The 27699-nt window shown below is 33.7% G+C and overlaps 1 protein-coding gene across 1 annotated transcript; it reads right to left on the reverse strand.

The window, feature by feature from the left end:
• Positions 1–7043: 7043 nt before the first annotated feature.
• LOC111044083 (peptidylprolyl isomerase domain and WD repeat-containing protein 1) lies at positions 7044–27642 on the reverse strand. The gene is made up of 14 exons (XM_022329146.2): positions 27523–27642; positions 24791–24934; positions 24080–24182; positions 23231–23427; positions 22084–22171; positions 18863–18968; positions 16783–17001; positions 16145–16263; positions 14814–15006; positions 13973–14109; positions 12910–13007; positions 9899–10084; positions 8781–8932; positions 7044–7217 (listed from the first exon to the last, which is right to left on the reverse strand). The coding sequence occupies exons 2-14, from the start codon at positions 24912–24914 to the stop codon at positions 7074–7076; spliced, it is 1866 nt and encodes a 621-aa protein (XP_022184838.2). The 5' UTR covers positions 24915–24934; positions 27523–27642; the 3' UTR covers positions 7044–7073.
• Positions 27643–27699: the final 57 nt, after the last annotated feature.

Below are 27699 nucleotides of genomic sequence, written 5' to 3' on the forward strand. Positions count from 1 at the left end.
GGTACCAATCAACTACACTTCAACTCCAAACTACCGTTGTAATACCAGTAGCCTACACAATTTATCATAGGGTGACGTGTTTATTACAGCTGGTAACTTTGGATGCTAAATCATATTATCTCAATATGATCTTGAATCATGACCATCTTTCCATTCTTCGGTAGCCGCTAGGCCGACAATTTCGAAAACATAGGTCTGTGAAATGGATTAATGAATAATCATTATTAGCCACCTATTAAAATTTCTGGTCAGAAACCATCCCCAATATTCACACAACATACCGTATTCCCAAAGTTTCATTCCATTATAAGATTTTATCCGGCTCAAACAAAGTAAGCCTCTCTAAATGGAGGTAGAATGATAAGGTTGACAACTTTCAGTTCTGTTGTTTTAACATTTTTTTTTCAAATCACTTTCAAAAAGTTCATGTAGTACCTACTATTGAGTTTGAGACACTTCTGGCACTATCATAGTTTCACAACTATTCTGTTCCACACTCCTATCTCTTGCAGTCGTTAACCATATTATATCTATAATAAAATAATCATCACGTCACGTCACGTCACAGTATAACAGTTACACTTACAGTATAACAGTTACAGTTACAGTATAACAGTTACAGTTACAGTTACAGTATAACAGTTACAGTTACAGTTACAGTTTTCATAACAGTATGTAAATAAAATAATCAGTTACAGTTACAGTTACAGTTACAGTATAACCAAAGACCTTAAAGAGATATAGACCCACAATGTATTTTAGGGTATGTTTTTTTGGGTATTTTAGCACGAGATATTATATCTATATATATTTGTAATACAATAGATCACAAAGGCATTGGTGGCATTGGTATGTAATAATCTTATGGGTTGCCCCCTCAATGGCGGATTTCAATTCCAAGTACGACACTAGCGCTGTTTGTGAGTCTATGCATCTTTAAGGTCTTTGAGTATAACAGTTACAGTATAACAGTTACAGTTACAGTTTTCATAACAGTATGTAAATAAAATAATCAGTTACAGTTACAGTTACAGTATAACAGTTACAGTTACAGTTACAGTATAACAGTTACAGTTACAGTATAACAGTTACAGTTACAGTTTTCATAACAGTATGTAAATAGAATAATCATCACGTCACGTCACGTCACGTCTTCATCATCACGTCTGAACTACTGGACTAATTAACTTGAAATTTTGCATATAGGCAAATTTGCTAGATTCTTAATTAACCAAGAATGGTTATAGGCCTATTTTCAATACTTCAAAACTTCATTACCTACCATCAAGTTTTCAGATTATCAAGTTTGAAAATAGATCCTTGCGAAGCACGGGTTCCTGCTAGTAATAATATAAATATATTTGTACTGTAAGCTGTGTGTAACATGGATAACATATATGTGTATAAACATGGATTATAATATAAAACTTAAAATATAGTCTATAAATATATAGCTTACCAATAAAACCTCATATATAATAATAACTTATACCTAACTGTTCAAATATAATAAGTTTAAACAACATTGTTATAATGGAGGGTCTTTAACGCAGGAATTAGATGTAATCATCTGCATGAATGATTAATTCACCATGAATTCCAAATAAATATTGTGGAAGACAGTATTATAAATCTAAATTATGTGGAACTGATTGTTTCAATTTCACCTTTATTATGGAGAAATTGCACAATATTTCTGTCTCAAGGGTAAATTTTATAAAAAATGAAATTACTGTAATTACTTGGGTGGGTACCAATAGCTCGACTTGACCAACAGGCGAACCCAGTACACAGGTGGTAATCATGAAAATGACTTTCGTGATTGTTGTACTAACATTACATATTAACAATATCACATCTAATATTTAATATCGGGGGACCGAGGTTCGCTCAGGAATACAAAAGCATAGATAATTTATAACGAAAGAGGAAATTATAATATAGGCTTTGTTTATATTTAGGATGTTTAGTTTAGATGACCTAGTTTATATTTAGGATTATATACTATGTTTGCTACAATATTTGTTAATATACTATGTACTATTCTACACAACTTAGAATATTAATAATGAACGTAAAGTTCCGCGAGAAAAAAATAATCATAGATTAATTTCTTGCCGGATAATATTCCTCGTAGTTTGTAAACGATAAATACCGTAGTTTATATTTAAGATAATATACTATGTTCGCTACAATATTTGTTAATATACCGTACTAATTCTATGTACTAGTCTACACAACTTGGAATATTAATACTGAACGTAAAGTTCCGCGAGAAAAAATATCATTTAAAAATTATCATAGATTAATATCTTGATGGATAATATTCCTCGTGATTTCAGTGGCAATAGTTCAACAGCTGAGGCATAATTTTGTCTCACTCGCTCACTATATCACTATCGCGGCTCATCCAATCCGCCTATATCCATTGAAGATCACCCCTGGTTGTGAGTGTTCGTCTGGATATGCAGGACTCTGTATTATTATTCAGTTCGTACTACATGTTTTTTCAGTACCATATATATACAGGGTGATTCATAATTATGGTAAAATAATTCAATACGTGATAGTAGAGGTAAAAATAAGAAAAAAGTTCTTATAAACATATATCCATAAACGCTTCATTAGCGAGCTATACAGAGTGAAAGATTTCGCCCGGAATTCAGTTCCTCTGGTGAAACACACCGATGCTGAATTGTTTGGGGACTAGTTTTTGAAAAACTTATGCTGGATTCATATGGAAAAATATCTGAAAAATTGAATAAAACTAGTCTGGAAGCTGTAGTGTGAGTAGTTTTTGAGAAAAAAGTTTGAATATGCAAAAAATCTAAGTAGAAAAACACAGACTTCTACGTTTGATGCCCAATAACTTTCTTTAATGACCAGTAAACAAATAATTTTTTGCAATAAAAATTGTAGAGAATTTAATTCTGAAAAGAATTATGTAAGCTGTGTAAACTGAATTCAAATAAAAGTTGAATAAAATGTATTCTTATGCAGTACATTACACCACAAAAATTTTCTGTTTTATGAAGAGAGAACTAATAACTCATAGGTTGAGCATAATCAGCTACAACCTATGAGTTATTAGTTCTCTCTTCATAAAACAGCAAATTTTTGTGGTGTAATGTACCACATAAGAATACATTTTATTCAACTTTTATTTGAATTCAGTTTACACAGCTTACATAATTCTTTTCAGAATTAAATTCTCTACAATAATTATTGCGGAAAATTATTTGTTTACTGGTCATTAAAGAAAGTTATTGGGCATCAAATGTAGAAGTCTGTGTTTTTCTACTTAGATTTTTTGCATATTTCAACTTTTTTCTCAAAAACTACTCACACTACAGCTTCCAGACTAGTTTTATCCAATTTTTCAGATATTTTTCCATATGAATCCAGCATAAGTTTTCCAAAAACTAGTCTCCAAATAATTCAGCATCGGTGTGTTTCACCAGAGGAACTGAATTTCGGGCGAAATCTTTCACTCTGTATAGCTCGCTAATGAAGCGTTTATGGATATATGTTTATAAGAACTTTTTTTCTTATTTTTACCTCTACTATCACGTATAAAATTATTTTACCATAATTATGAATCACCCTATATATATATATATATATATACAGGGTGTTTCAGAAGTAGTGTCGAGAATTTTAGGGTATTGTACCTGGATGCTAGGAGACTACAAATGTCATATTTGAAGTGTCCAAAACTCAGCGGTTATCCTTATAGCTGCCATTTTGTTTTTTTCACTTAAAAATTTTTATCTCAAGAACGAAATGTTGTATTGATCTGAAATTTGGCATGAATATTATGCTATAAAGACTCAACTATAAAAAATAAAAAAAAAATTTTTCGTTGAAATTTTTCAAAATGGCGGCCATTTTAAATTTTTGATGGCGAATATCTCGAAAACCGTCCATTTTACAGAAAATTTACAAGAGACAAAAAAGTTAGCAAACTTTTTCACGATTCCAATGATACCTAATTTATTAAGATTGGTCGAAGAATAACAGAGAAATTGATTTTTTTCGTACTGCATGCATGACCACTTTTCACCATTTAAAGATCAATATTAATTTTTTTTATAATTTCATGAAAACCGTTCTTATTACAGAAATATACAAGAATAACTTTCCTCCAAATTTTATTTTACATTGAAAAATATTTATTTCACTCAAATCGGTTCACTGATACTAATGCAGCAATTGCTCAAAATGCCGTCCTTCAACTTGATTACACAGTCTGCACCTTTCAATCATGGACCGTCGAACTGCTATAAAAGCATTTTCATCATCTTGAATGGCACCTGCTGCAGCAACCACTCTTGCCACAAGGTCTTCTTCGTTTTCTACTGGCGTGCTGTAAACAAGGTCTTTCATATGGCCCCAGAAAAAAAAATCTAAAGGGTTGAGGTCAGGTGAACGTGCGGGCCACGGTACTGGTCCACCCCGCCCAATCCACCGCTGACGATAGGTCATGTTCAGAAAGTCCGTAACAACATTTCCGAAATGAGCAGGGGCACCATCATGTTGAAACCAAATATTATATCTGTTTGCAAGAGGCACATCTTCCAAAAGTTCTGGTAGTATGTCTCTTAAAAAAGTAATGTACGTGGGAGAATTCAGACGATTAGGAAGAATGTATGGTCCAATCACGCGATTACCTAAGATACCCGCCCAAACATTCAGCGAAAATCTATGCTGATAACCACGCACTTTGACCTCATGAGGATTGTCTAAGGCCCAGACGTGACTGTTGCGAGAGTTGAAGATTCCTTCTCTTGTAAAGCTGGACTCATCGGTAAATAACACATTTTCTAGAAAATTTGGTTGGATAATGTCTTGCTGAAGAAACCAACGGGCACAGTTTACTCTTGGCTCATAGTCGCGTTCAACCAATGAGTGAACTTTTTGAAAGCGGAAGGGGTGAAGTCTTTCCTTGTTTAGTACACGCCACACAGAAGAAGCACTTGAATTGATTTGCTTTGCAACTCGTACTCGTTGTACTCGTTCTAGGATTGAAATCGAATTTCTGCAATACTTCCTCTTCAAAAGCAACATTTCGAACTGCTCGAGGCCTACCAGCAATTACCCTGTTCCGTTCAAATGAACCAACTTCTCTCAGCCGATTGTGAGTTCTTGTGAACACCTTGTCGGAAGGGAGACGGCGGTTTGGAAATGCAGCTGCATACATTCTTCTTGCTTCGGTCGCATTGCCAAGAGCTGCTCCATACATGAAGTGAATATCGGTGTACTCCAGCGAACTAAATTCCATTACAATAATTAAATATTTGTGTAGAAGCAACGTAAGAAAATATTGAAACTGGAAATTTAAGATAGAAATAAGACCTAGGAAACGTGAGACTAAGAAATAGGAAGCACTACATCTGGTTCTTTACTTTTAATGAAACAACAATACTTTTACAAGACAAACATTATCATCTGAAAACCATTGTAAAATCATCTGTTTGCCCATATGGAGCCATACCGAGTTTCAAAGCTTCATCTTAAATACATCTGGAATTAAAAAATTAATATTGATCTTTAAATGGTGAAAAGTGGTCATGCATGCAGTACGAAAAAAATCAATTTCTCTGTTATTCTTCGACCAATCTTAATAAATTAGGTATCATTGGAATCGTGAAAAAGTTTGCTAACTTTTTTGTCTCTTGTAAATTTTCTGTAAAATGGACGGTTTTCGAGATATTCGCCATCAAAAATTTAAAATGGCCGCCATTTTGAAAAATTTCAACGAAAATTTTTTTTTTATTTTTTATAGTTGAGTCTTTATAGCATAAATATTCATGCCAAATTTCAGATCAATACAACATTTCGTTCTTGAGATAAAAATTTTTAAGTGAAAAAAACAAAATGGCAGCTATAAGGATAACCGCTGAGTTTTGGACACTTCAAATATGACATTTGTAGTCTCCTAGCATCCAGGTACAATACCCTAAAATTCTCGACACTACTTCTGAAACACTCTGTATATATATATTATATAGTTTTTTTTTAACTACAGAAATTTGGGTTCAACATGTGCTCTCCACATCCTCTAAAGATGCTTTTTATTTATTTACTCTACTTTTTTATTCTATTGTTTTTGTTGTTTTTTTATTGTAAATCTTCAACTGTCAGGTTGTTATAATGCAGTTCACGGTGCTCATTCCCCACACCCAGACTTTGTGGGGAATATTCACTATTTATATAATGTTTCTGCTGCTGTATTACTTTTTTTGTGAATAAAGATCATTTGAATTTGACTTCCATTATCGACAGACGACGAAATTCAGCTGGTTTTCTAAGGATGAATTATTCTTTTAATGTCCTTCAGCGACTTATCCCAAGGCTGAGACCTAGTGCAATCGATTTTTTGTATCATAAACCTACTCTGTTCCAAATAACGTGAGAATCGTTGGAGACGTTTTCGAGATCCGGTTACATACAGACATATAAACAGAAATAATAGGATCACAGATTATGATAATGACATCAAAAATTAAATTTTTATAAATTAATAATACTGTGATATTTGCATTATTCTACAATATTTTCAATATTTACTTGAATACATATAAATATGCATATGCACCACGTCGGTCCCGGCTGGAGTGTGACAGTCGTAAGGCCCAGTGACGGCTCAAATTATATATTCAGGCGGTGGAACCTTCCCGCAAGGGATTCCCCACCAACAAAAGCCATACGAATTTACTTTTTTTATATGTATCATGGGCCAAGGTTAATTTATAATTTTACACTCTAAAAAATAATGTTAAATACTAATAGACTCAAGTAAGTTCTGGAGCCACTGACAAGCCTATTCTCCAGCAGCAACTTCAATCACTGGCATTGATAAACTGGCACTTCAACTTTATAAAGATAGGAGAACTTTATAAAGATATAAGTTAAAAGGGTAAGAAGGTTGATAATATAAATTATTGAATTATCGTAGATAAGACAGCATTGTTAGTGACAATTGGAAATTATTGTTATTAGAGGATTGTGGGTGAATGAATTTAAGAAGACAATATTTGATAAAAAAGTTTTATTATAAAAGAGTTGAAATTTTACTTCAAAGTTATACTAATAATTTGTATATCGTCATAGGGTTTGTCTGTCTTTGCATTAGTTTTTACGTTGCTAATGTTTTGAACAACTTCCATTCCTTTGGAAACTCTTCCGAAAACTGTATGTTTACTGTCAAGCCACGGCTGTAACAAACAAAAAGCAATAAATTACAACCAGTAAATATGATCAGCTTCCACATTCTTTGACCAATGAGAGAAGAATAATGGGCCATATGAATAAAGTTGAGCATTTGCTTATACTCCTAAAATAAGGAGCATTTGCTTCATTTTCTATGAATAAACGTGAGCATAACCTTTTCCTCATGCTCATCAAAAAAATAGTTTGAGCATTTGCTCAGAAGTAAAAATTATACTTGTATGAGTAAACTAGAGCATTTGCTCAACTTTTGAAGCAGATGCTTCAAAAAAGGTGAGTCTAGTCTAGAGCAGCTTTTCACCTTTTGCTCATAGTAAAATGGCTCAACTAATAATTCGTATGAGGGAGAGGAAACTATACCAGATAAGATCACAACCAATAGTTGAGAGCTATAAAACTCTTTTTAGATTCAACCATGATATTCATCACCATTATTCCTACAAAAGAATAAATACAAAAGATAGCTATCTGATATAAAGATAGCCATCACAAAATAGGAAATAGGCATTTAAGAAGTTAAGAGTGTGGACGATTATAAGAAGGCTATTGATATTATAAGATTATGCTAAAGATTATTATAGAGATGACATTTTATTATTTCAAAATTCTAAACTCAACTAACCTAAAACTCAATTCATAAATAGAAAACATAGCAGACGACGCAAACACAAGCGGTGTCTCCTTGTTGCATATTTAGCGCTTACGTGAGCTACAAATACAAAGTGAGGCCCCAAAGGCGAATCAGCTGATGAAAAATTTTTAAAATACGTAAGCATTTGCTCCAGAGTTCAGGTGCATAAGGTGAGAGTATAAGGTAAAGCTTATTCATATAAAAATGAGCAAATGCTTATGCTTCTACCTAATGCTCATGAGCAAAACCTTATGCTCCATGCTCATAATTGGTTTTATTCATATGGCCCATTGTTTCCCACGCTTTGTACATCACGCTCAATGTACACCACGCTTTTTGAAACTTTTTACTAGGCCATTTTTCAAAGTAATTAGATTTGGTAAAGAATTGCGTTTCTGTGGTATTCTTAAAATACATTTTTATATGAATATGTGCGTTTAAATACAAACAGTTTTTGCACGAGAACGCATGGTATAACATAACATTTTTTGTATAGTGATGTCCACGTTATAATGGTAGTGTTTGATTGGCAATTGTATTACTATCATTCAACAAAGCGGATAGCGCTATCTCTTTCTCGCTCTACTGTGTTGCTAGATTGCCTTTTAACAATGTAGAATTGATAATTAATTAACAAAATATTTCATCTTAATTATGAAAGTTCATTATTAAATTATTGAAAAATAAAATATAATTGATTATTTTAAACGAGAATGAACAGTTAATATTACATCAATAGACCTGCATCAGCTAATACCGTCTACAGAAAGCATTGACAAGACAGAGGATCGGCAACGTTGATCTCCTATCTTTCTGCACTGCCATTATAACGTGGACCTCACTATAAGAGTTTGTACTAATACTTCTGTTTTTGGTAGACAGATAATAATAATTATTATTTTGGCGGGAATTAACTCACCGTGGGTATCACTGTGATGAAAAATTGACTTCCATTGGTGTTTGGGCCAGCATTCGCCATGCTTACTGTGTATGGTCTATCATGTCTCAGGTTTGGATGAAATTCATCTTGGAATTCACCTCCCCATATACTTTCTCCGCCAGTGCCAGTTCCTGGTAATAAAATTACATCAAATTAATGAACAATTTAATTAAGTATTGGTTGCCATGGCAAAATTAAAACGTGCTATAAATTTTCGGCTCTAAATTTATTATTTTCTAAATATGGCTTAGTGTTTTTGTGTTTTGGTTTGGTTTTGTATATGTTTGGACTTTTTAACATCAAAATAAACTCAATTTCGAAGTGAAAAGTGTAAATTTGAAGTATTGTGCTCACTATAACCTTAGTGTCCGGTTTTCCATTAGGGAACTTTGGACTATATACGGCGAGGTGGAACTACCCTTGGGTCTCCCCACCATCAAAAGCCATACGCTAATAATAATAATAATGAACATGGACCATGGTTTGCATACAAATAAACTCACAATTATATTGGAGAAAATGCTCATGAGCTACAAGGGACATTGAATAAGTAACGAGACCGATAGCACCGAATTATCCGGACATCGGTTATCTGGACGTCCACTGGGTGGTGAAGAAAAATTCAAGATCCCTAAAAACCGATCCTATTCTGCATTCCAAGCGGCTAATTGATCTGCTACAATCATTAATAATCAATGATGATATGAACTTGGGGCCTGTTGCATAGGACTCCAAATCAAATTTTACTACAATTATTGTTTCCATATTTTCTATGTTATCATGCTACTGTATATCCTCAAAAAGGACGAAAGAGTGAGTCGATTCTAAAGATCGTTCCAAAAATATGTGCTCAAAATTTGAATAGAATGCACAGAGCTTCGTCAGTTATCGTGAGACATAGTAAGTCGTGAAAAGAAAATTAAGTCACTTTTGTTCAATAGTATGTTTACATTTAAATTTATAATTTATTCGATATCAATTGCATGCAGGATAAGGTATATTAGTATACCTTCATAGGAAATATCTGACAGTATTTCAAGTTATTTATTTATTTTTTAATCAATTTATTCTTCTAATAACAATGAGAAATAATTCACCTGAAGGATCACCAGTTTGAATCATGAATCCCTTAATTACTCTGTGAAATATATGTCCGTTGTAGTAGCCATTTTTACTATGAACACAAAAGTTCTCAACAGCTTTCGGACACTCTTTGAACAATTTTATGTGAATATCTCCCATGGCCGTGTGAATAATTGCACTTTCGTAGAGGTGCTGCACTCCTGAAACGAGACAAAATAGATTAAAGTCACATTCAATTCAAAAATAATTAAACTTTCATTAAGTTATTCAATTTGTTTAATTAATTTAAAACTACTAAGCTAAATTTTAAGTTTCAAGTAATGTGAAACATTCTAAAGATAATATAAAATAACAATATAATTAAATGAATAACATTTAACCAGACTACACAAGTAAAGCAGTCGATTGATCTGGTTAATTGATCGAAAATGTTATAATTGAATCGTCAAAATATTCAATGACCGACTGTAAATATTTGCATAATGGTGCATATATATCACACTGATTGGTGGGTTTTTCATTTGTACATCGACGACCACGACATCGGCTCGAAAGAAAAATGGCCGAATGCTTACGTGTTGAATCATGAGGGTGTTTCGGATACTTTTTCAGCCTATTTTTTGAGAAATAGGCCACTTGTGATGTTATGAAAATAAAATAATGAAAATCAATACGAGCCCTATTATCGCCCCCATGATCCAAAACTAATATCACTAATGCTCATTATTCATGAAAAGTTACAGTTTTCTACCTCATTGAATTTTTAAAACTCCTAAAAATTAGAAAAAATCTCATTTTCATCCACTTTATATTTAATGTTTTAGTCACGTCTGTGTTAAGCTGGGTTTACACCAATGTTATTAACAAAATGTTAATAACTTAATCCTTATGGATTCTAATAGATTGAACGGAATTTGACAAACACATGACTCATCATGTGTATAATAAATTATGTTCAATCTAATAGAATCTATAAGGATTAAGTTATTAACATTTTGTTAATAACTTTGGTGTAAACGCAGCTTTAGCCTACCCATTTCATAGAAAATGATTCATTCCTTTATTTACTCTGAAATAGCCTAAAATTCTAATAATGCTAGTATTAGCTTCCTATTGTAAGTACAACTAGAAAATAATTTTCTAAAACGGACTTTATAAGGTATTGTATTCAATTATCAACTTCCACGATCCACGGACTTCCCAGCTTCAGTAGGCTCTATATTTGTATATGAAGTATCAACCGTAAACGTTTCAAAATGGACAGAATGTTCCAAAATTACTCACGGACCTCGTCTGACTTCCCAACCGTCTCTCTCACTCTCACCCACAGATGCAGAATTAGTAGCAGAAGAATAACATGCAATATTGGACGAATAGCAGTACTTCAAGACACAAGTAACCGTAACAGATAAAAGTTCTGTACAGGTAGCAGGTATTCGTAGGAAAGTCCACGATTGAATTTTGGTTCGTATGAAACGCCACCCTTAATGGGTTCGTATGAAACGCCACCCTTAATGGGTTCGTAGGAAACGCCCCCGTAGGAAGTGCCATGTAGCCACCGTCGATATTACCGAATACCGTTCGACGAATTGACAGCTCAATAGCATTTAGAGCCAAGACATGTGGTGACTATAGAACCATCAGCCTCATGAGTCACATGTTGAAGCTCTTCCTTAAAATTATTCATCGGGGAATCGACAAGATTTGTGATTCGCAGAGTGGCAGACACACAGATTGGCGCACATGAAGGCAGTTGCTACAACAGATGCCTTGTTTTGTCTACAGGTATAGAGACATGAACTGTAATGTTTTTGCATGTTTCATCGATTACAAGAAGGCATTCGATAGGATTCAGCATGTGAAAATGATGGAGATCTTGAGGAGCACAGGAATGGATGAGAAAGATCTTCAAATCAGTCAAAACCTGTATTGGAATCAGTCCTCTACTATAAGGATCAGCACAGAGGAACAGACCAGTGCGGTTGACATTCTTCGAGGCGTTAGGCAGGGCTGCATCCTTTCACCATTGATATTTAATTTTTATTCAGAGGAATCTTCAGGGAAGCCCTTGAGAATACGGAAATGGGAGTCTTGTTGAATGGAGAACGCTTGAACAACATCCGATATGCAGATGATACTGTAATTTTCGCTGACAGCATGAACAGCCTGCAGGAGCTTGTGAACAAGATAGGAGGCGTCAGTGAACAATATGGCTTGGAAATCAATGTAAGCAAAAAAAGTTCATGGTGATAAGTAAGGGAGCAGTGGGAGGATGTGACTTGATGCTTAACACCAAACCGATAGAGAAGGTGCAACAGTTCACGTATCTGGGAACCTTGATCAATGAGAAATGGGATCATTCTCAAGAGGTAAAATGCAGAATAGAAAAAGCGAGGGCTGCATTCAACCAGATGGCAAAACTGTTCAAGAGTCACAACCTTAATATGCACATCAAAATCAAACTCCTCCACTGCTACATTTTCTCAATACTCTTCTATGGGATGGAGTCATGGACATTGACGAAGTCAACTGAAAAAAGACTCGAGGCTTTTGAGATGTGGCTGTATAGAGGAGTGTTGAGAATTTCATGGATGGACAGAGTGACCAACAAAGCTGTATTGGAGCGAATAGATAAGGATTTGGAAGTGATGAATATCATCAAGAGCAAGAAGCTTGCATATTTCGGTCATATCATGCGCAATGAAGAAAAATACGGCCTGCTGAAATCCGTTCTCCAAGGAAAGATCTATGACAGAAGAGGACCAGGAAGGAGGAGAATATCAAGGCTGAAAAACCTGCGTACCTGGTTCTCCAAGACTATAACAGAACTTTTCAGGATGGCTGTAAATAAGATATCCATAGTCAGGCTGATCGCCAATATTCGGAACGAATAGGCACTAGCAGAAGAAGCATTTAGAAGGGAGGGTCTCAGTTCCTCAGGATTTCAGTTCATCTATGATTCATCTATTCATCGACCCCATAAGGTTAGATAAACATAACCTATTTTTCTAATTATAAAACTAACCAGAAGCTTCAGTGGCCGAAATGATATCTTCCTTTGATGGCTTCTCATTGAACACATCTCTGTCTGCATCTGCACTCTTCGTATCTTCTGGTTCACGCCTGGAATAATTAAAAATATATATATTACATAAGAGTTATATATTTATATCACAGATATAATACATATTTATATACAGATATTATAGTAGAATGATCTAAATCTAATGAAACAGTATTTCTTTTGAAAAGGTTTGTTTATTACCATAGATGATTCGAAATTCGAAAGATGAACTTCTTCATATTGTTAGCTATTGATAAATGAAATAATTATAATCAATTAATTATTTATGAGCCTTGAACCTAGTAAAGTCTATGACACCATGACATCTCCTGACACCACAAAGTTTCAGTTCAGTTCATGAACTGAATATAATAATAAAAAATACAACGTCATAACTGAAGTTTCATTAGGAACGCAACCGAAAGCGTGAGAAGATGTAATAATACATTTATTATTTTTATGTAGTAGTACATAAGTAAATCTTAGGTCCCCAAACTTCTATGTTGGCAACAGTGTAATGAATGCCAAATGCAAGTGAAATTCTCCATTACATATTCTTTAATAACATCAATATATTAGTGTTAGTGTTAGTTAAAGAGAGCTAGTCGTTTATTATTGCTCTTTTAGGTGTCGTTTCGTTACGTTGTGCCAGAAATGGTTTGTTCACGAAAGTTATATTGTGTGTAAATCTGACAAATCTGTTCAAGATAAGTTTCTAGCGGAGTTTCCCCACACTGCTAGTAAGTCGAAAATAACGTAAGCGAGCAATTAATTTCTTACTGGTAGTATGCAAGATGATAAGAAGTAAACTCGTCGGCCAAAAAAAGTTAACCACGGAAGTAATATTGAATATCTGAACAGTAATTTTTATCAGTCACCTTACAAGACTCGCTGAGAAGTATAATCATAGCAAGATGGGGCGTCATCAACTGAAAATTTCATGTATACCGATATGTGGAGCAATCATTTTTGTGACTTAGCTTTGGGTTGCGTCTTTAATGGAACATCCATATAATACACTTACTTTGTAAATATATAGAAGCGATTCTTTTTGAAAGCAGTGCAAAATATAGTTGGGTCAGGCGTGATGGCATCCAGAGTTGGATTTTCAGATGCTTCCAATTCAACGGTGACAGCAGCTTTGGATTTCCTCGCACGACCCTGAACAATGTTCAACAAGTTCAATTAAAAATTCAGACTGGATATTTGCTCTCGAAGAGAAGTCAATAAGTACTTTTGAGATTTTTAAACAGGATTTATTATTATCATTCATCATAAACAGAAAAATTAAAGAAAATTATTGTTCTTCTTTTTTGGTGAAAAATTTATTGCCAAAAAGAAAACAAACAATAATTTATTCATACACATACATACACGAGCAAAAATAAAAATAAAATGTTCATAATGCAAATACAAATACATGCATATAAAAAGCATTATTATATTCTTGATTTGTATAATTTTTTTACATACTTCATAATATAATAAATTAAATAAATTCAGGTATTAAATGGATTTATGGTGAGGCATGTGTTGGTATTGTTCAACACCATAATAGTATCGTTTAGCTTAATAATTTTATTTTAAATTCAGAACTAAGACAATGACCCCACCAACAAGTAAGGGTCTCTTCACAGAAGGCTCCTGGCTGCCATTTGAATAATATTGACAACAATGAAAACCAGAGGCCTTCTCGTTACGCGCTAGGCTAGGTACATCATTACCAATCAGTAATCCCAGTTATTTTAACGTCTATACATTCAAGACAAAATTCTACAGCAAAGAATGTTCAATAACAATGTCTATGGTTAAGATTACTAGACTTTTCGGGAAAATAGATTGAAATGGAAAATAACTGTACTAACCTGAAACAGTGCTATTTTTAATATCCTCAGGTTTTCCGACTTTCCAAGTAGGCGCACACACCTGTTCGTGTGTAAATTAACAACTTTTATACCCAACATAGTTCCGTACATTAGCAAATAGCCACTTTCATCAAAAGTCAAATTGCAAAGGTGGAACACATCACTCTTTTCCAAGTCTCTTTCACCTGCCATCCTATACAATTGAAAAGCATAACATTAAAATCCAAGAGTGAAAGAGACAGTATTCCAATAAGTTCAATAAAAGACATAAGTACCAAATTGAAATTTTACATTTTTTTAAAGGAATTATCTTTTACGAAATTTACATGTTTTATGATGTGAGAGATTCTAATATTATAATGATAGTTATTTGAGTGATATTATATCTGTGAACTTTATATAATACTAGCAAGTAACCCTTGCTTTGCACTGGGGAAAATTTAGTGTTGTAAAATGCAATCTCCTTATGTCCAGGAAGCATCAGAAAATAGAATAATTATTTATTATTTTGTCGAAATCAAGTAGATAATCTTCATAAAAATTTGAAATTTCCAGTAAAAAAAGAGTTTGATTGGTCGCGAACCCTCAATTTATGAGTCGCGTGTACTACCAATTAAGCTACGGAATCACTTTGGTTGGGCTTTTAGGGTTACGTAAACTTTGAATCACAAATTGAATAAATTTGTTCTGATTATTAAATAATTGGGTGACTCGTTGGAGTTAGTGATAACGCGCCGCTCTAATAATCAAGAAAACACGAGTTCGAATCTCGACCGGGGCAAACGTTTTTGACTACAGCACAATCACATAGATACGGCCACCCCGTCTTTCGGAGGAGACGATAAGCATTCGGTCCTGACTACCTAAAAAGTAGACGTCATCTCTCATCATCATCCTTCTCACTCATTACCCACGTACAAGCCTAAGAGAAGCCTAAGATTATGTGGGCATCACCCTCGTTATTATCATTTATTATTGAATAAGAATAAATTTATTTATAGCAATGAAAAAAATATTAAATCTATCCTCGGTAAATTCAGTATATTTATATAAAATTTCAAGTTAATCAGTTCATGAGTTAATGAGTAATAATGCGTCATTTTGTGTATCTTATCCCGTACATTTTAAAGCTAATACCTTTAATTATTAATAAGATTGGATGATTATCTTCTGTATTAGTTACACGTTTCAATGCAAGTATTAAATTTACATTGAAAAATCCCAACTTAATTTAAAATAAAATTGTTTTATATTTATTTATTTCAATATTACGTATTGTTATTCCAAATTGAGGTATGTTCATGAACATCTAACATGATAAATGGTCTCACCTCCTCCCAAACTCCATGTTGGGTAACTGTTGCTTCATTTGTTGAAGTTCAGAAAATGTCTGAAGGCTCTCATCTAATACCCTTCTTAATTTTCCAGTAAGGAAATGGAATACTCTCACCTGGAAATAGTTTATAAAGATGCACTATTTTTATAGAGAAATTAGAATTTTAAGAGAGAAAGATTGATTGATTAATTATATGCCTTTATTGGGGCGGAGTTAGGACTCCTGGTCCTCTCTGCCACACAACCCTGAGAGAGAGAAAGAAAGTGTGTGTACTCAACAATTACACAAATTATTACTTAGAATCAAATTCTGAAAATAGAGATAAAAATGAATTAATATGATTCATCCTGAAACAAAACATGATTTTTTTATAGAATTTACCGGCAATTTGAATCCTGATTGGAGCTATGACTAAGAAACATCTATTTATTATATTTAGGAAACTCATGGATTGTATTAATTACATTGAGAACATCATACCAGCAAGGTGTGAAGAAGTGCTGAGTTCTTCAAGAACTGATGTTCTGATTACCGTACTGAAAAATTATCACGATATTATAATGCAAGTCATTAGATAAATCAATTATTTACATGGAAGAAATAAACTAATAGATCAGATCATTCTATGAATACCTTTCTGTCAGCTGAGATTGTTGCGAACTGCAAACCATCGGGTGAGAAGCAGAGACCAGAAGGAACGGTTTTGTTCTTTGCAAACTCGAACAGATCAGTATCCAATTTGGAGTCGAATTTCACACATTTTGGAAACTTAAATTCCTTTCTATATCCAGACCAATATTCCAGTATTCCAGCTTGATCCACAGAAATTGTTACTTCAAATACTGGATTAAACTAGAAAGAAAACGTCAAATTTTAAGAAAAGTCATGGCAATGTCAAATATTATTGGAAAGCAAGAGTAAGCCTATATAAAATGTCAATGAATCAACTTTTCGTTTCAACTTCGAATCAACTCTTTGGTTCCATTTTTGGGAGCACAAAAAATACATAATGAGAGATATGTTATTAATTTACTTTTAGAACGCGCCGAACCACAATAATTTATATCCTATTTTTTAATAAGGTAACTAACTATATCAGGATATTGATATTCTGATTACTGAAAAATATCAAGATCTCATAAAACTAGTCAATAGACTAGTGAAATTAACGTTATAAAATCAGTGCAAATAATAGGACAAAAATAATGAAATAATATTAGGATAGTTGCCGATTATCTGTTACCACCGCCTTCTATATGTGATTCAAGTTATTCCGGTATATGTGATTTAATAATAATTTATGGTTTTTGTTAATAATGATCAACTATATCTCATATATAATTTATTTGTCGAGAGAATATATATTTTTTCATGACTTGGCGATAAATTGTCATATGAGATAAAACACAGAGTGGTTCAGAATGAATGTACCAATTTCAGACAATTATATTTACTTTCAAAAACTGTGCACACAGACAAATTTCACATCAAATTACTCACAGAAGTATGAATTTCATGATGGTATATTATACGTATTCTATGCTCCCTTCATGTGAGGCTCGGACATCTGCAAAAGAATGAGGTTCATACAACATGGTTCGAGAAAAAACACAAATGACGTTCACTTGAGCGGATCTCGTTCATAATTCACTGTTTGATGAATGTGTTCGGTTCCTCATACGAACATTATGAAGATTGACTTTATGAAACGTCGCCTCATCGTTATGAACGAGATTTGCCTCAGTTGAATGTTTTTGTGCATTTCCATACATGATGTATGGATCCTACGTTCTTTTAGATTTCGTCCAAGCCTGAAAAGGTGAGCACATAGAACATTTACAATACACCATCATAAACTTGATTCTTCTGTGAGTAATTTGATGTAAAATTGCTTTGCTTGAAGAATTTTTTAAAGAATATAATTATTTGAAATTGGGACATTCATTTTGAGTATTTTGGTAGTTCATTATTAATGTTTCTTAATTTATTATACATGTTTCATCATAATTCATTATAAATATGTTTCATCTATCCATCATATATATTAAACATTTTTGATTCCTTACATATATGTTTCTTCATAGTTCTACAGGTAGAAAAGGATGTTTAACCAATGTTAATCAATTGTTGACTTTATGATGTGAATCTCACTATTAATAATCTGCCAATACAATTTTCCACGCAAACAAATTATTCTTTTTCTAAGGAACTTGTTTACAACTACTCAATAATTCCAGTTTCTTGATAATTTATGTTACAAATACAATAGTATTCAACTTATAATATTGTACAATAATATGTTTTCTTTCTATTCCATTATTTATTGAAAAATGTTAATACCGTACTGGGTTGCACCAAACTAGTTCAATTTAAATGCGGGATCAGCACAATTTCAAGTAGACAGATCACGTCATCTACGCTTATATTACACGCCAACACACCTAGGCCTACATATGATTCACGGTAGTTGGTTCCGGTTGGTAAGCATACTCGCATACGCATATATTCTATGGAGCAACCAAGTATGAATTAAGCTGTCGTATTATTTTGATAATACAATAATTTACTTAGTGATAAAACATAGCCTATCTTTTGGAACAACTCACATAAAACTTTGGGAAAGGGCCTGTTGGCCCTTTCTCAATCGTTCATTATTATGATTTTTGTATTATTCAATGTATAAATTACTAAGAAAATATAAAGTTTAACTTACTTTTATAATTGCAACTGGCTTGGTATGAAGCTTTTCAAAGACATGGAGTGGTGTATTTGTTCCCCGACCATCATAGACGTACAGGTTATTGGATTGAGAGTCAGCTCTATAGAAACAAACGAAAAATGAGGTCAAATTTATTATCGGGTGTAAAGGCAACTTGTATTTATACTTTTTATTGACTTAGGGAAGATTTAGTTAGTAGTTTGTACAAGGTGGTGCAGAGTCGTCTAGTCGATCGTCTAGGACTAGTAACAACTGCCGTTCTGACTCGGTCTACATTTTTCGGAGTACGAACTAAATGGGGAAGACCTGGAGGTTTCTTTTTTATCACAGAACCAGTACTTCTAAACGCTGCAACCCATCGTAGTACAGTATTTCGATGAAGCACTGCAACTCGACATCCAACTCTAAAATATTGAGGAAAAAGCGTTGCACTGTGACTACAGATTCATTGTTTCTAAAAAACTGCTCGACAGCGAACACATGATGTTGTACGTTCCAACATCTAATAGCGACTGAAACCGAAACGGCATAGTATGGGCGATTAAGTGTGACGTAAGCCGTTGTTACGACGCCATTTCAGTCTCTAAACAAACCGTTGCTATGGAGAGAGAGCGTGTTATTCTTATGGGTCTAATACATCACCTTACATTTACGAGAATATCAATGAAATAATTGATTTCTAAGACTTGAGAATATTTTTTTCAAGTTCTACACACTCAGAACTTCAATTTCCAGTATTTATTCAGATAAAATAATTTTTTAGGACAGCCAAAGCAGAAAGTCTCACAAAGTAGTGCATAGTACGATGTATGTAGGCTGCTATAGTAAGCCTAGTTGACGAGAAAGTTAAAGTGCCACATGAATTCCTACCTAAAATTTTTAATTATTTTTTTTCAATATAAGTTCACTTTCACAGCATATGCTGGAAGTTTTACAATCTGCTATCTCACATTAAAAATGATTATTTAAAAATGTATACAATCTGATTTCAAAAATGGAAATGGTTTGGAATAAACAAACATTTGCTTTGTTTCCGACTGTAAACATTACAGTAAAAAGGCAGGCTACATGCCATTTTTTTAGATTTCCTGAAAATCCCAAGGCCTAGCTGGTTGGACTCTATAAGTTCTGTACTACATTTTTAGGCTATGTTATTGTTAATAAAAATGAAACCTATCAAATTTATCTATGATAACTACATTAGTCAAATTATTAATACAATCTTTCAAATACAATTATTTTTACAGTGAATGTAGGACATAAAATACATAATTATGTGCTTTACTTTACATGTTCAACATTTTTAAATTCTTGTAAACATCATCACCGTTTAGTTAGAATGTAGGAAGTATACAACATGATTAGTGGTCACAGAATCTTCACCTTTTTTACTGTGTTGTGTTCATTCAATATCTTACTATTTCAAGTAAATTGAGAACAATTATAGACTTCAGAAAACCTCAACACCAAACTTTATAATTATGTAAGTACCTAGACTAAACCAAAACACCTAACCTATATATTTAAGCTTTAGTCTACTCTAACAGTTACACTAAACAATAGGAAAACAGAATATATATGAATTTTTAAATTACAACTTTATAACAATCTAATCAAATTCTAGGTAATAATTCAAATTGCACTTCAACTTTCTCTACAGGTAGGTTTTCCCTAGCAAACTACAGACATGGTACTAAGCTCTACTTCGTGTGACTTTCTGTTTTGGCTGTCCCAAAAAAAATGTATTTGATCTGAATAAATACTGAAAGTTGATGATTTGAGTGTGTAGAACTTGAAAAAAACATTCTCAAACCTTAGAAATCAATCATTTCATGGATATTCTCGTAAATGTAAGGTGATGTTTTAGACCCCATTTGAATAACACGCTCTCTCTCCAAAGCAACGGTTTGTTTAGAGACCAAAATGGCGTCGTAGCAACGGCTTAGGTCATCACTTACATCGCCTAAGGGCCGTCTGCCAACATTCGTTCAAGGTCAATACCCCCTCCCGACGCCGAGTAATATCGGTTCGAAAAGCATGTGTTTCCTCTGCACCACTTTGTATAAATTATGTATAGTGATAAAAGGTTTAACTTCTTAAAGGGGACCATGCACGTACCGGCAAGCCTGTCAGTTTTGCCTGAGCCGCCAGTGACTGGCGGCCTATTGGACTGACTACTACCCCTTACACGTTCAGTTAAATTATGTCCGGCAAGCGCTTCAAAACATATTGATTTCTTCGTGCGTTGAAAGTTTTTTTGTGTAGTTCTTTATTTTCTGAAGATTATCTATAGTTCAAAATGTCTAGTGATGACGATGATTACGTCGTTTTAGGTTTATTACTAGCATCAGGTACCAAAATACGGCGAAAAAACGAGTGTTGGTCGAAAAGCTGGTTGATGAAGTATTCTCGTATTCTCACGCTTATACGCTATACACGTATTCTCACGTAAATTTGTTAAAAGAGTTGAAGGCGACTCCAAGACTGGCATAATTACTTAAGATTGGACGAGAATACGTTTTTGAATGAAACAGCTTCCGGCAAGCCTTTTGAACTGATAAGTTTCCATTCGATCACCGAATGGACAGCCTGTACAGTCTCAACTGACAGTCCAGCCGGACCCTACACACGCTACGGCCGCTGGTCACAGGCGGTCTGTTCAGGCAAAACTGACAGGCTTGCCCATACGTGTATGGCCTTCTTAATGTGCCTTCGTACCTACGCTATTCGACTGCTAAACCTTCGTAAAATTATACTTTTTGAATAATATTCTAAATTAAAAGGAATATTTTTTTAATACTACAACTATTGCAATATTGTCTATAACAATAATTGTCTTGAACTCATTAATGTAACATACAAATTCCAATGATAATCTGTATTGGAAGCAAGCCGCTTGAATTTAAGGGATATGGACAAACATTGATTTCATGGGATTTGCCAGTGAAGCTATCAAGTTCAAAATAATAGTTTGTGATTGTTGGCAGATTCAACTCGGCTTACAAACTTAAAAAAATGTATCCCCCAATTAACATAAATTATAGGCTAATCACTAAAACATTACTTCAGTTTCTAAATATTTCAAGTGAAATCATCGGAAAATCGAATATAGGTTATACACTAATAAAAATCCGAACAGAAATTGACCTAGCACTGGAAACTCGTTTGTATGAAGATTTTAGTAGTTTATTACATGAACTCGGATTTATACATACACTGCAACTGTTGAGATTGCATCTCCAACACTGTGAATCCATTCAGCACACTGCGGTATATAATTGAGTTTCATCATATTTATCATATCTGAAAAAAGAAGAGGATCAAATCAAAAATTATTTATGGAGACCATTATCTGGATAACCTTAAAGCAACTATTAATAGATAGAACTTCCGAGTACAACAATTGGTATCACTGTTTCTCACCATTAATTTCATTGACAAAATAACAATTTCCTGAATTGTTATAAGAAATTACAATAGGCAATAACAACTGCAATGTAACACGTGATATAAATATAAAATCAATTGAGTTTAACTATTTCTCTTGACTTTCCACTGCTTTCAATGGATGAGCGGCATTTTAAGCGAGGTTTGCATCCCGGAGCGCTCACATATGGGTGTCAGTTGAATGCTAAGAGATTGAGTTGGATCAACGTGAACGTTTAAATCATATATTATCAAATAATCTAATATGATAATGGCGAGACTTATGGGGAGTTTCCTTGTGTAACGACAAACGAATCAAGAATACATGAAGAAATTACTCAAATTCTACGCAGAAATGCGAGCACCGAGTTGTAATGAAAAGTATGTTTCGACCAATCAGCGGGAATCCCGTAACACCTTTTTTCCAATAAACTTGGAACATCACAAAAAGGTTGATATGTTATTCAAAGTTATGTAAATATTGAGTAACTTATTTATAGTTAATAAACAGCATAGTGATAGTGAAGTAAAATAGCTCATACTCGTACAATGAAAGTTATTCAGAAAGACTAGTGGTGAGAGTCGTTAACAGGACGAAGAATAATGGAGAACTCAAGTTTTCATTCTTCTTCATTGAATAAGATTCCAACATTATCTCACGTGTTGATAAAAAGGCTCGACTATATAAAACAATGATTGTATGTCCAGTACTATTTTATGGGTCTGAAACTTGGAAAATGGCCAAGAAGAGAGAGAAAAAGCAAATAACGAGTAAGTAAGTAACTCAGTAAATGAGGGATTAAGTAAGTGAATAAGTACATTTATGTTCAGGTCCAATGTCCAATTAATTTACTTGAATGCTGTGCAAACAATGATTTCTACTTGTGATTGCATACTTTGAAAGCCGGGTTACATATTTAATGTAATGCAGCTCACCGAAATTGATGACGTCGAACACTTTGAGTGCTTTATCAGTAGCAACTGTGCATAGCAGAGAGCCATTATAATTGGCGGCCATGTCGGTCAATGCTCCAAGATGACTGCGAAAGTGTTTCACAAACTCTATGGATTCTTCCATCTTTTTCCAAAACTTGACATGGCCATCACAACTCCCAGTGATTAGAAAATCCGTCCTGCAATCAACAAACGTCATTAAAATCTGAATTTTCACTAAAAAATAGATAGAATACAATTTCATGAAAAACATGAGAAGCCAGCTTCTAAAGAATGTTTCATTATTGTTGTAGAGCATAATTAATATTGTTTGAACTAAGCTATTAGTTTATTCTGATTTTTATAAAAATTTAGGAAGAGTATTTTTATATTCATTTTATAAATTTATGTTATATTTATCTTAAATATTTCAGTTTTAGAAGTTATGAAATGAATTCGATTTATTTTCAGCAACTTTTAGTTTTTAAATCTCATCAATATATGAAATATATAACACTGATCAATAGCGCCGGTTGCACAAAAGCCGGTTAAATTTTTATCAATTCCACGAGAACCAATCAGAGAAGCCGTCTTACCAAAAATGCCCTCTCTGATTGGTTCTCGTGAAATTAATCACGGTAAAAATTGAACCGGCTTTTGTGCAACCGGGGGTCAGTGGGGAAATATATTATTTATTTCCTTATTTTTTTCTTTTTTACTATTTCATAATAATTATTGCAATGAGATAGGTCTAATCTAGAAACTCAATTAATATAAATAAAGAAAATATATGAATTCTGTACATTATAATATTATATATTATTATATTTTTTTGCGAAAAATATAACTCACTTGGTGATAAGAAGATGTGTGACAATATCGCGATGCATGTAACTTCTTTCATAAGATTCAGATGAAGGTAAGTTATCCAAGTAGAGATGCTCGTGCTCAAGCACTGAAATAGACAAACATGTCAGATGAATTGAGGAAAATGTTGGGAATATCTCAAGTGCTTTAAAAATACTCAATTAGAAAAAAGAAACGATATTAATTCCTGATAAGCAACTAATTAAATGCACCTGAAAAATACAATGAGTTTTCACAGGTGATTACAGGTGAATTTTCACAGGTCATAGGAAATCTAGAGCATTCATTAATCTAATGTGAATACAATAGATTAATGAATGTTCTAGATTTCCTTCACATAAGATAGATAGGATAAAAGTTGAATAACCCAACTTAGCCAGCAGTTTGAGTTTTGAAATATTTTTCTTTCGGAAACTTGTAAGACTAAAGAAACAGACAATCTAAAACATCCTATAATCTAAATCAACAAAATAGACAAGTACTAATGTCATTTTGGATTATAGATTATGAGTGAATTAGATCATGGACATTATGAGCATATAAGCGCTGGACTGCTTATATTATTTCAAATTGATTATAGAAACAGTTTTGGGCGAATGCCTGTTGATTCATTCCGAACTTTGTAATTATTGTCAATAAATGGGTGAAATATTGAATTTGACTATGCAAATGTAGGCTGATTACTTGAAAACTTACCTTTTCTTTTTTTAGGCTTGGTTGCTTCTGATGGAGAAGGCCCGATCCATTCATCATTTTCCTCATCCTTATCATCGTCAGATTCATTTGCATCTTTAGTACGTTTTTGGGCCAGTTCTGACATTTTGAATCAAGTATGAGCCACTAAAAAAATAAAATCCTTTGATAGAACCATCTATAGGATAATTACTTATAAATGAAATAATTACATATTATAATGGTCTGTAATAATAGTCAAGCAGATAATAATGAGTAATATTTGGAAATGTATTCAAAAACTAATTGTCACTGTGTCTCATTGGAAGGAGCTTTTATCATTTAGAGAATTTCTTAATGAAAGCTTTGCTGGACTGTGAGACTGCCTTCAGTTTATGTATCATGCTTTCAATTACTTGACACGATCTATCTATCCAGGAAAACCTAGCATTGATCACGATATTGGATATTGGAAGATAATAACAGTAATAATGAGTGAAGCGGATAGAATTGATCAAAAAATGCCTCTGATGGAGCTTTGAATTTTGATAGTAACTAGCCTCTTTATTCTTTAGCCCTGAACCTGACCTTTGGGCTATATTCCTGTCCACAAAGAGACACCAGTGTAGATCAGATATCCATGGGATCAACACAAGGCATGGGTGGGACATTGAAGTTATTTTTTTCCAATTAGTAAGGATGCGATCAAGCAGGTTGATGATTCTGTTGCTGCTCCACTTGTCCAACTAGGTTTTCCAAATTAATGAACAATGGGTGTTCAATATACTTCCCAACCATCACCTTGAATTGAAGAAGTTCAAAAGACTGTTTGGTTTGCTCCGCAACAAACCTTTTTACAATAGGAAATTTTTCCAGCTACCAGACTCCAAATTAGATGTTGCAGTCTTCAGTCGACTCTTTTTAAATGTTTCCAAATTGATTCAATTGTGTTTTTTCTAAGTCTTTTTCAAGCTTTTATTTGATTTGTTGAGATGATCAAACGTCAAAGCCTGCCGGCGGGATTCGAACCCAAGTAGCGGAAGGCAGCGGCTTTACAGAATTATTGTTGTGGAGAGAGGGGGAAGAGAGGCGCGCGGCTATAGCTTGTAAGTCGGTATCAGCTGTCAGCGACTGAGCGGCTACAGCCATCACTCATAATAAACAGAAAACCCCTGTAACGGCTATAGCCGCTAGTGATTGAGCGTCACTAGTCTGGATGCGGCTAAAATCGTAGCTCTAACCGCTTTACGGCGAAGTCTATTATTGTACAGTATCCCAAAAAACGTGTAACAGCCAAAGTCCATTAATTCTACATGAAATGTGCAACGAAAATGTTTATTAATTTTTTATATCGACTTTTTATTGAGATAGAGGTGGATATAGATTTTTTATATTTTTGTAGAACGTCAATAACAAAAACCAAAGTCCGTAGTTTACCGTAGTCGCAATCTGAATCTGAGAATATGGTTGGAAAAAGGAAAGATTCGTCATAATTTGCTCCTTTGGATGATGTTTTTGTTGATGCAGAATGTATGGTCTTTGAGTGTGGCCTACGAAAGGTGGGACACTCTACATACATCGATATGGAATGCTTGGCAATCAATAGCAGCCACGCGGCTAGAATCGTAGTCGTCGCTAAACAATTGCACTATATCTCAATTGGACTTTATATTTATTTCAAGACAAGATATAGCCTACCGTAGGGTAGATCTTTACTATAACTTATCTAAGTTATCTCAATTATAAAGCTTTGATAGAGAATAGTTGAAAATTAAAGCTTTATAGTTCGTGCGGCTGGTTGTTGGATCTTTGCAGTCGTCGCTTAGGACTTGCATTTTACTCAAAGTTTGACTATTTATTCTAAACATATACTTCTACCCTAATATACCTCGATTTACTATAAAGATCTAGTAGGTTTAACCTTCCAGTAGTCGCGCCCTACTCAATCACAAGAGCAGTCGCGTGTTGTATTTTTTTACAACATCCAATTCTCCAAGTGTTATGTACTCTGTTTACTGTCAAAACATATTAATTAATTGTATAATTACTTTTTCCATCTTCTTGGATTATTTTAGGCCTATGAACATTTGGATTATTACCATTTCATAGCCCAATAAGGTACATCAAGCAAAGCCATCAATTCTGTGTTATTGGTTCGTTTACAGTCCCCGTATACAGTATTTCCCTATCTTATGCACAGTGTGACTTATGCACTGTCACGACTAAATGGCACCTTAAGACTGAAACATTGCTCGGTTGGTACTGCAAGTCAGTGGAGTGATGACGGGAAAGTTTTGGAATGCATAGGTGACTAATTCACTGACACCACCCCATTCAATAGTTTTGTGCAGAAAAAAACTGACATTGTTGTACTTTTTACAACAGCGCGACTGCCGGAAGGTTAATGTATGTATATGTAAGTTTAAATCAGTACATCTTCAAGCACAGTATCGACCTATCAATAATTTAAAAAACAAGATGGCTAACACGGTATAGGTTAAATGCTTAGACCAGATATAAGGTTAGAGGGTTGAATGCATGTAAAAAGTGCTACTCTGAACTTCTTTTATTTTAAAAACAATAGTGACCGCCGTTGAATCTTTGTGATCAAACTAACATACTAAATCGATCTCAACAAAACATTTTATGGCAGGTATATCGGTACTGAACCTAGATTTACGCCTAAATTTGTTTTAATACTGCTACAAATAAAATAGTTTAAAATAAATAGATATTATTACAGTTTTTATACCAACCAGACACAAACATCAAACACCAAAAACGTACATCATAAGCATAACCTCAACTTCTGATTCTGAAAAATTACAAACCACTCTCGGTCACAGTTAGCACCGTATTGCACATGCGTTAGTAACAGTTTTTTCCCGTTCCATTCAGTCAGTTCTTTGAATGTAACGTTCCACAGAGAAGAG

This window comes from Nilaparvata lugens, chromosome 2, assembly GCF_014356525.2.
Source record: "Nilaparvata lugens isolate BPH chromosome 2, ASM1435652v1, whole genome shotgun sequence".
In the NCBI taxonomy this organism is placed as follows: Eukaryota; Metazoa; Arthropoda; class Insecta; order Hemiptera; family Delphacidae; genus Nilaparvata; species Nilaparvata lugens.

Excerpts from the sequence above, each read along its gene's own strand:
- LOC111044083 (XM_022329146.2), bottom strand. The coding sequence starts at position 24,914 with ATGTCAGAACTGGCCCAAAAACGTACTAAAGATGCAAATGAATCTGAC. Across the intron at positions 16,264-16,782 it reads CAATCTCAGCTGACAGAAAG|GTGAGAGTATTCCATTTCCT; the intron begins GTATTCATAGAA and ends AACTATTTCCAG. Across the intron at positions 8,933-9,898 it reads TCAAACTGGTGATCCTTCAG|GAACTGGCACTGGCGGAGAA; the intron begins GTGAATTATTTC and ends TTTTATTACCAG.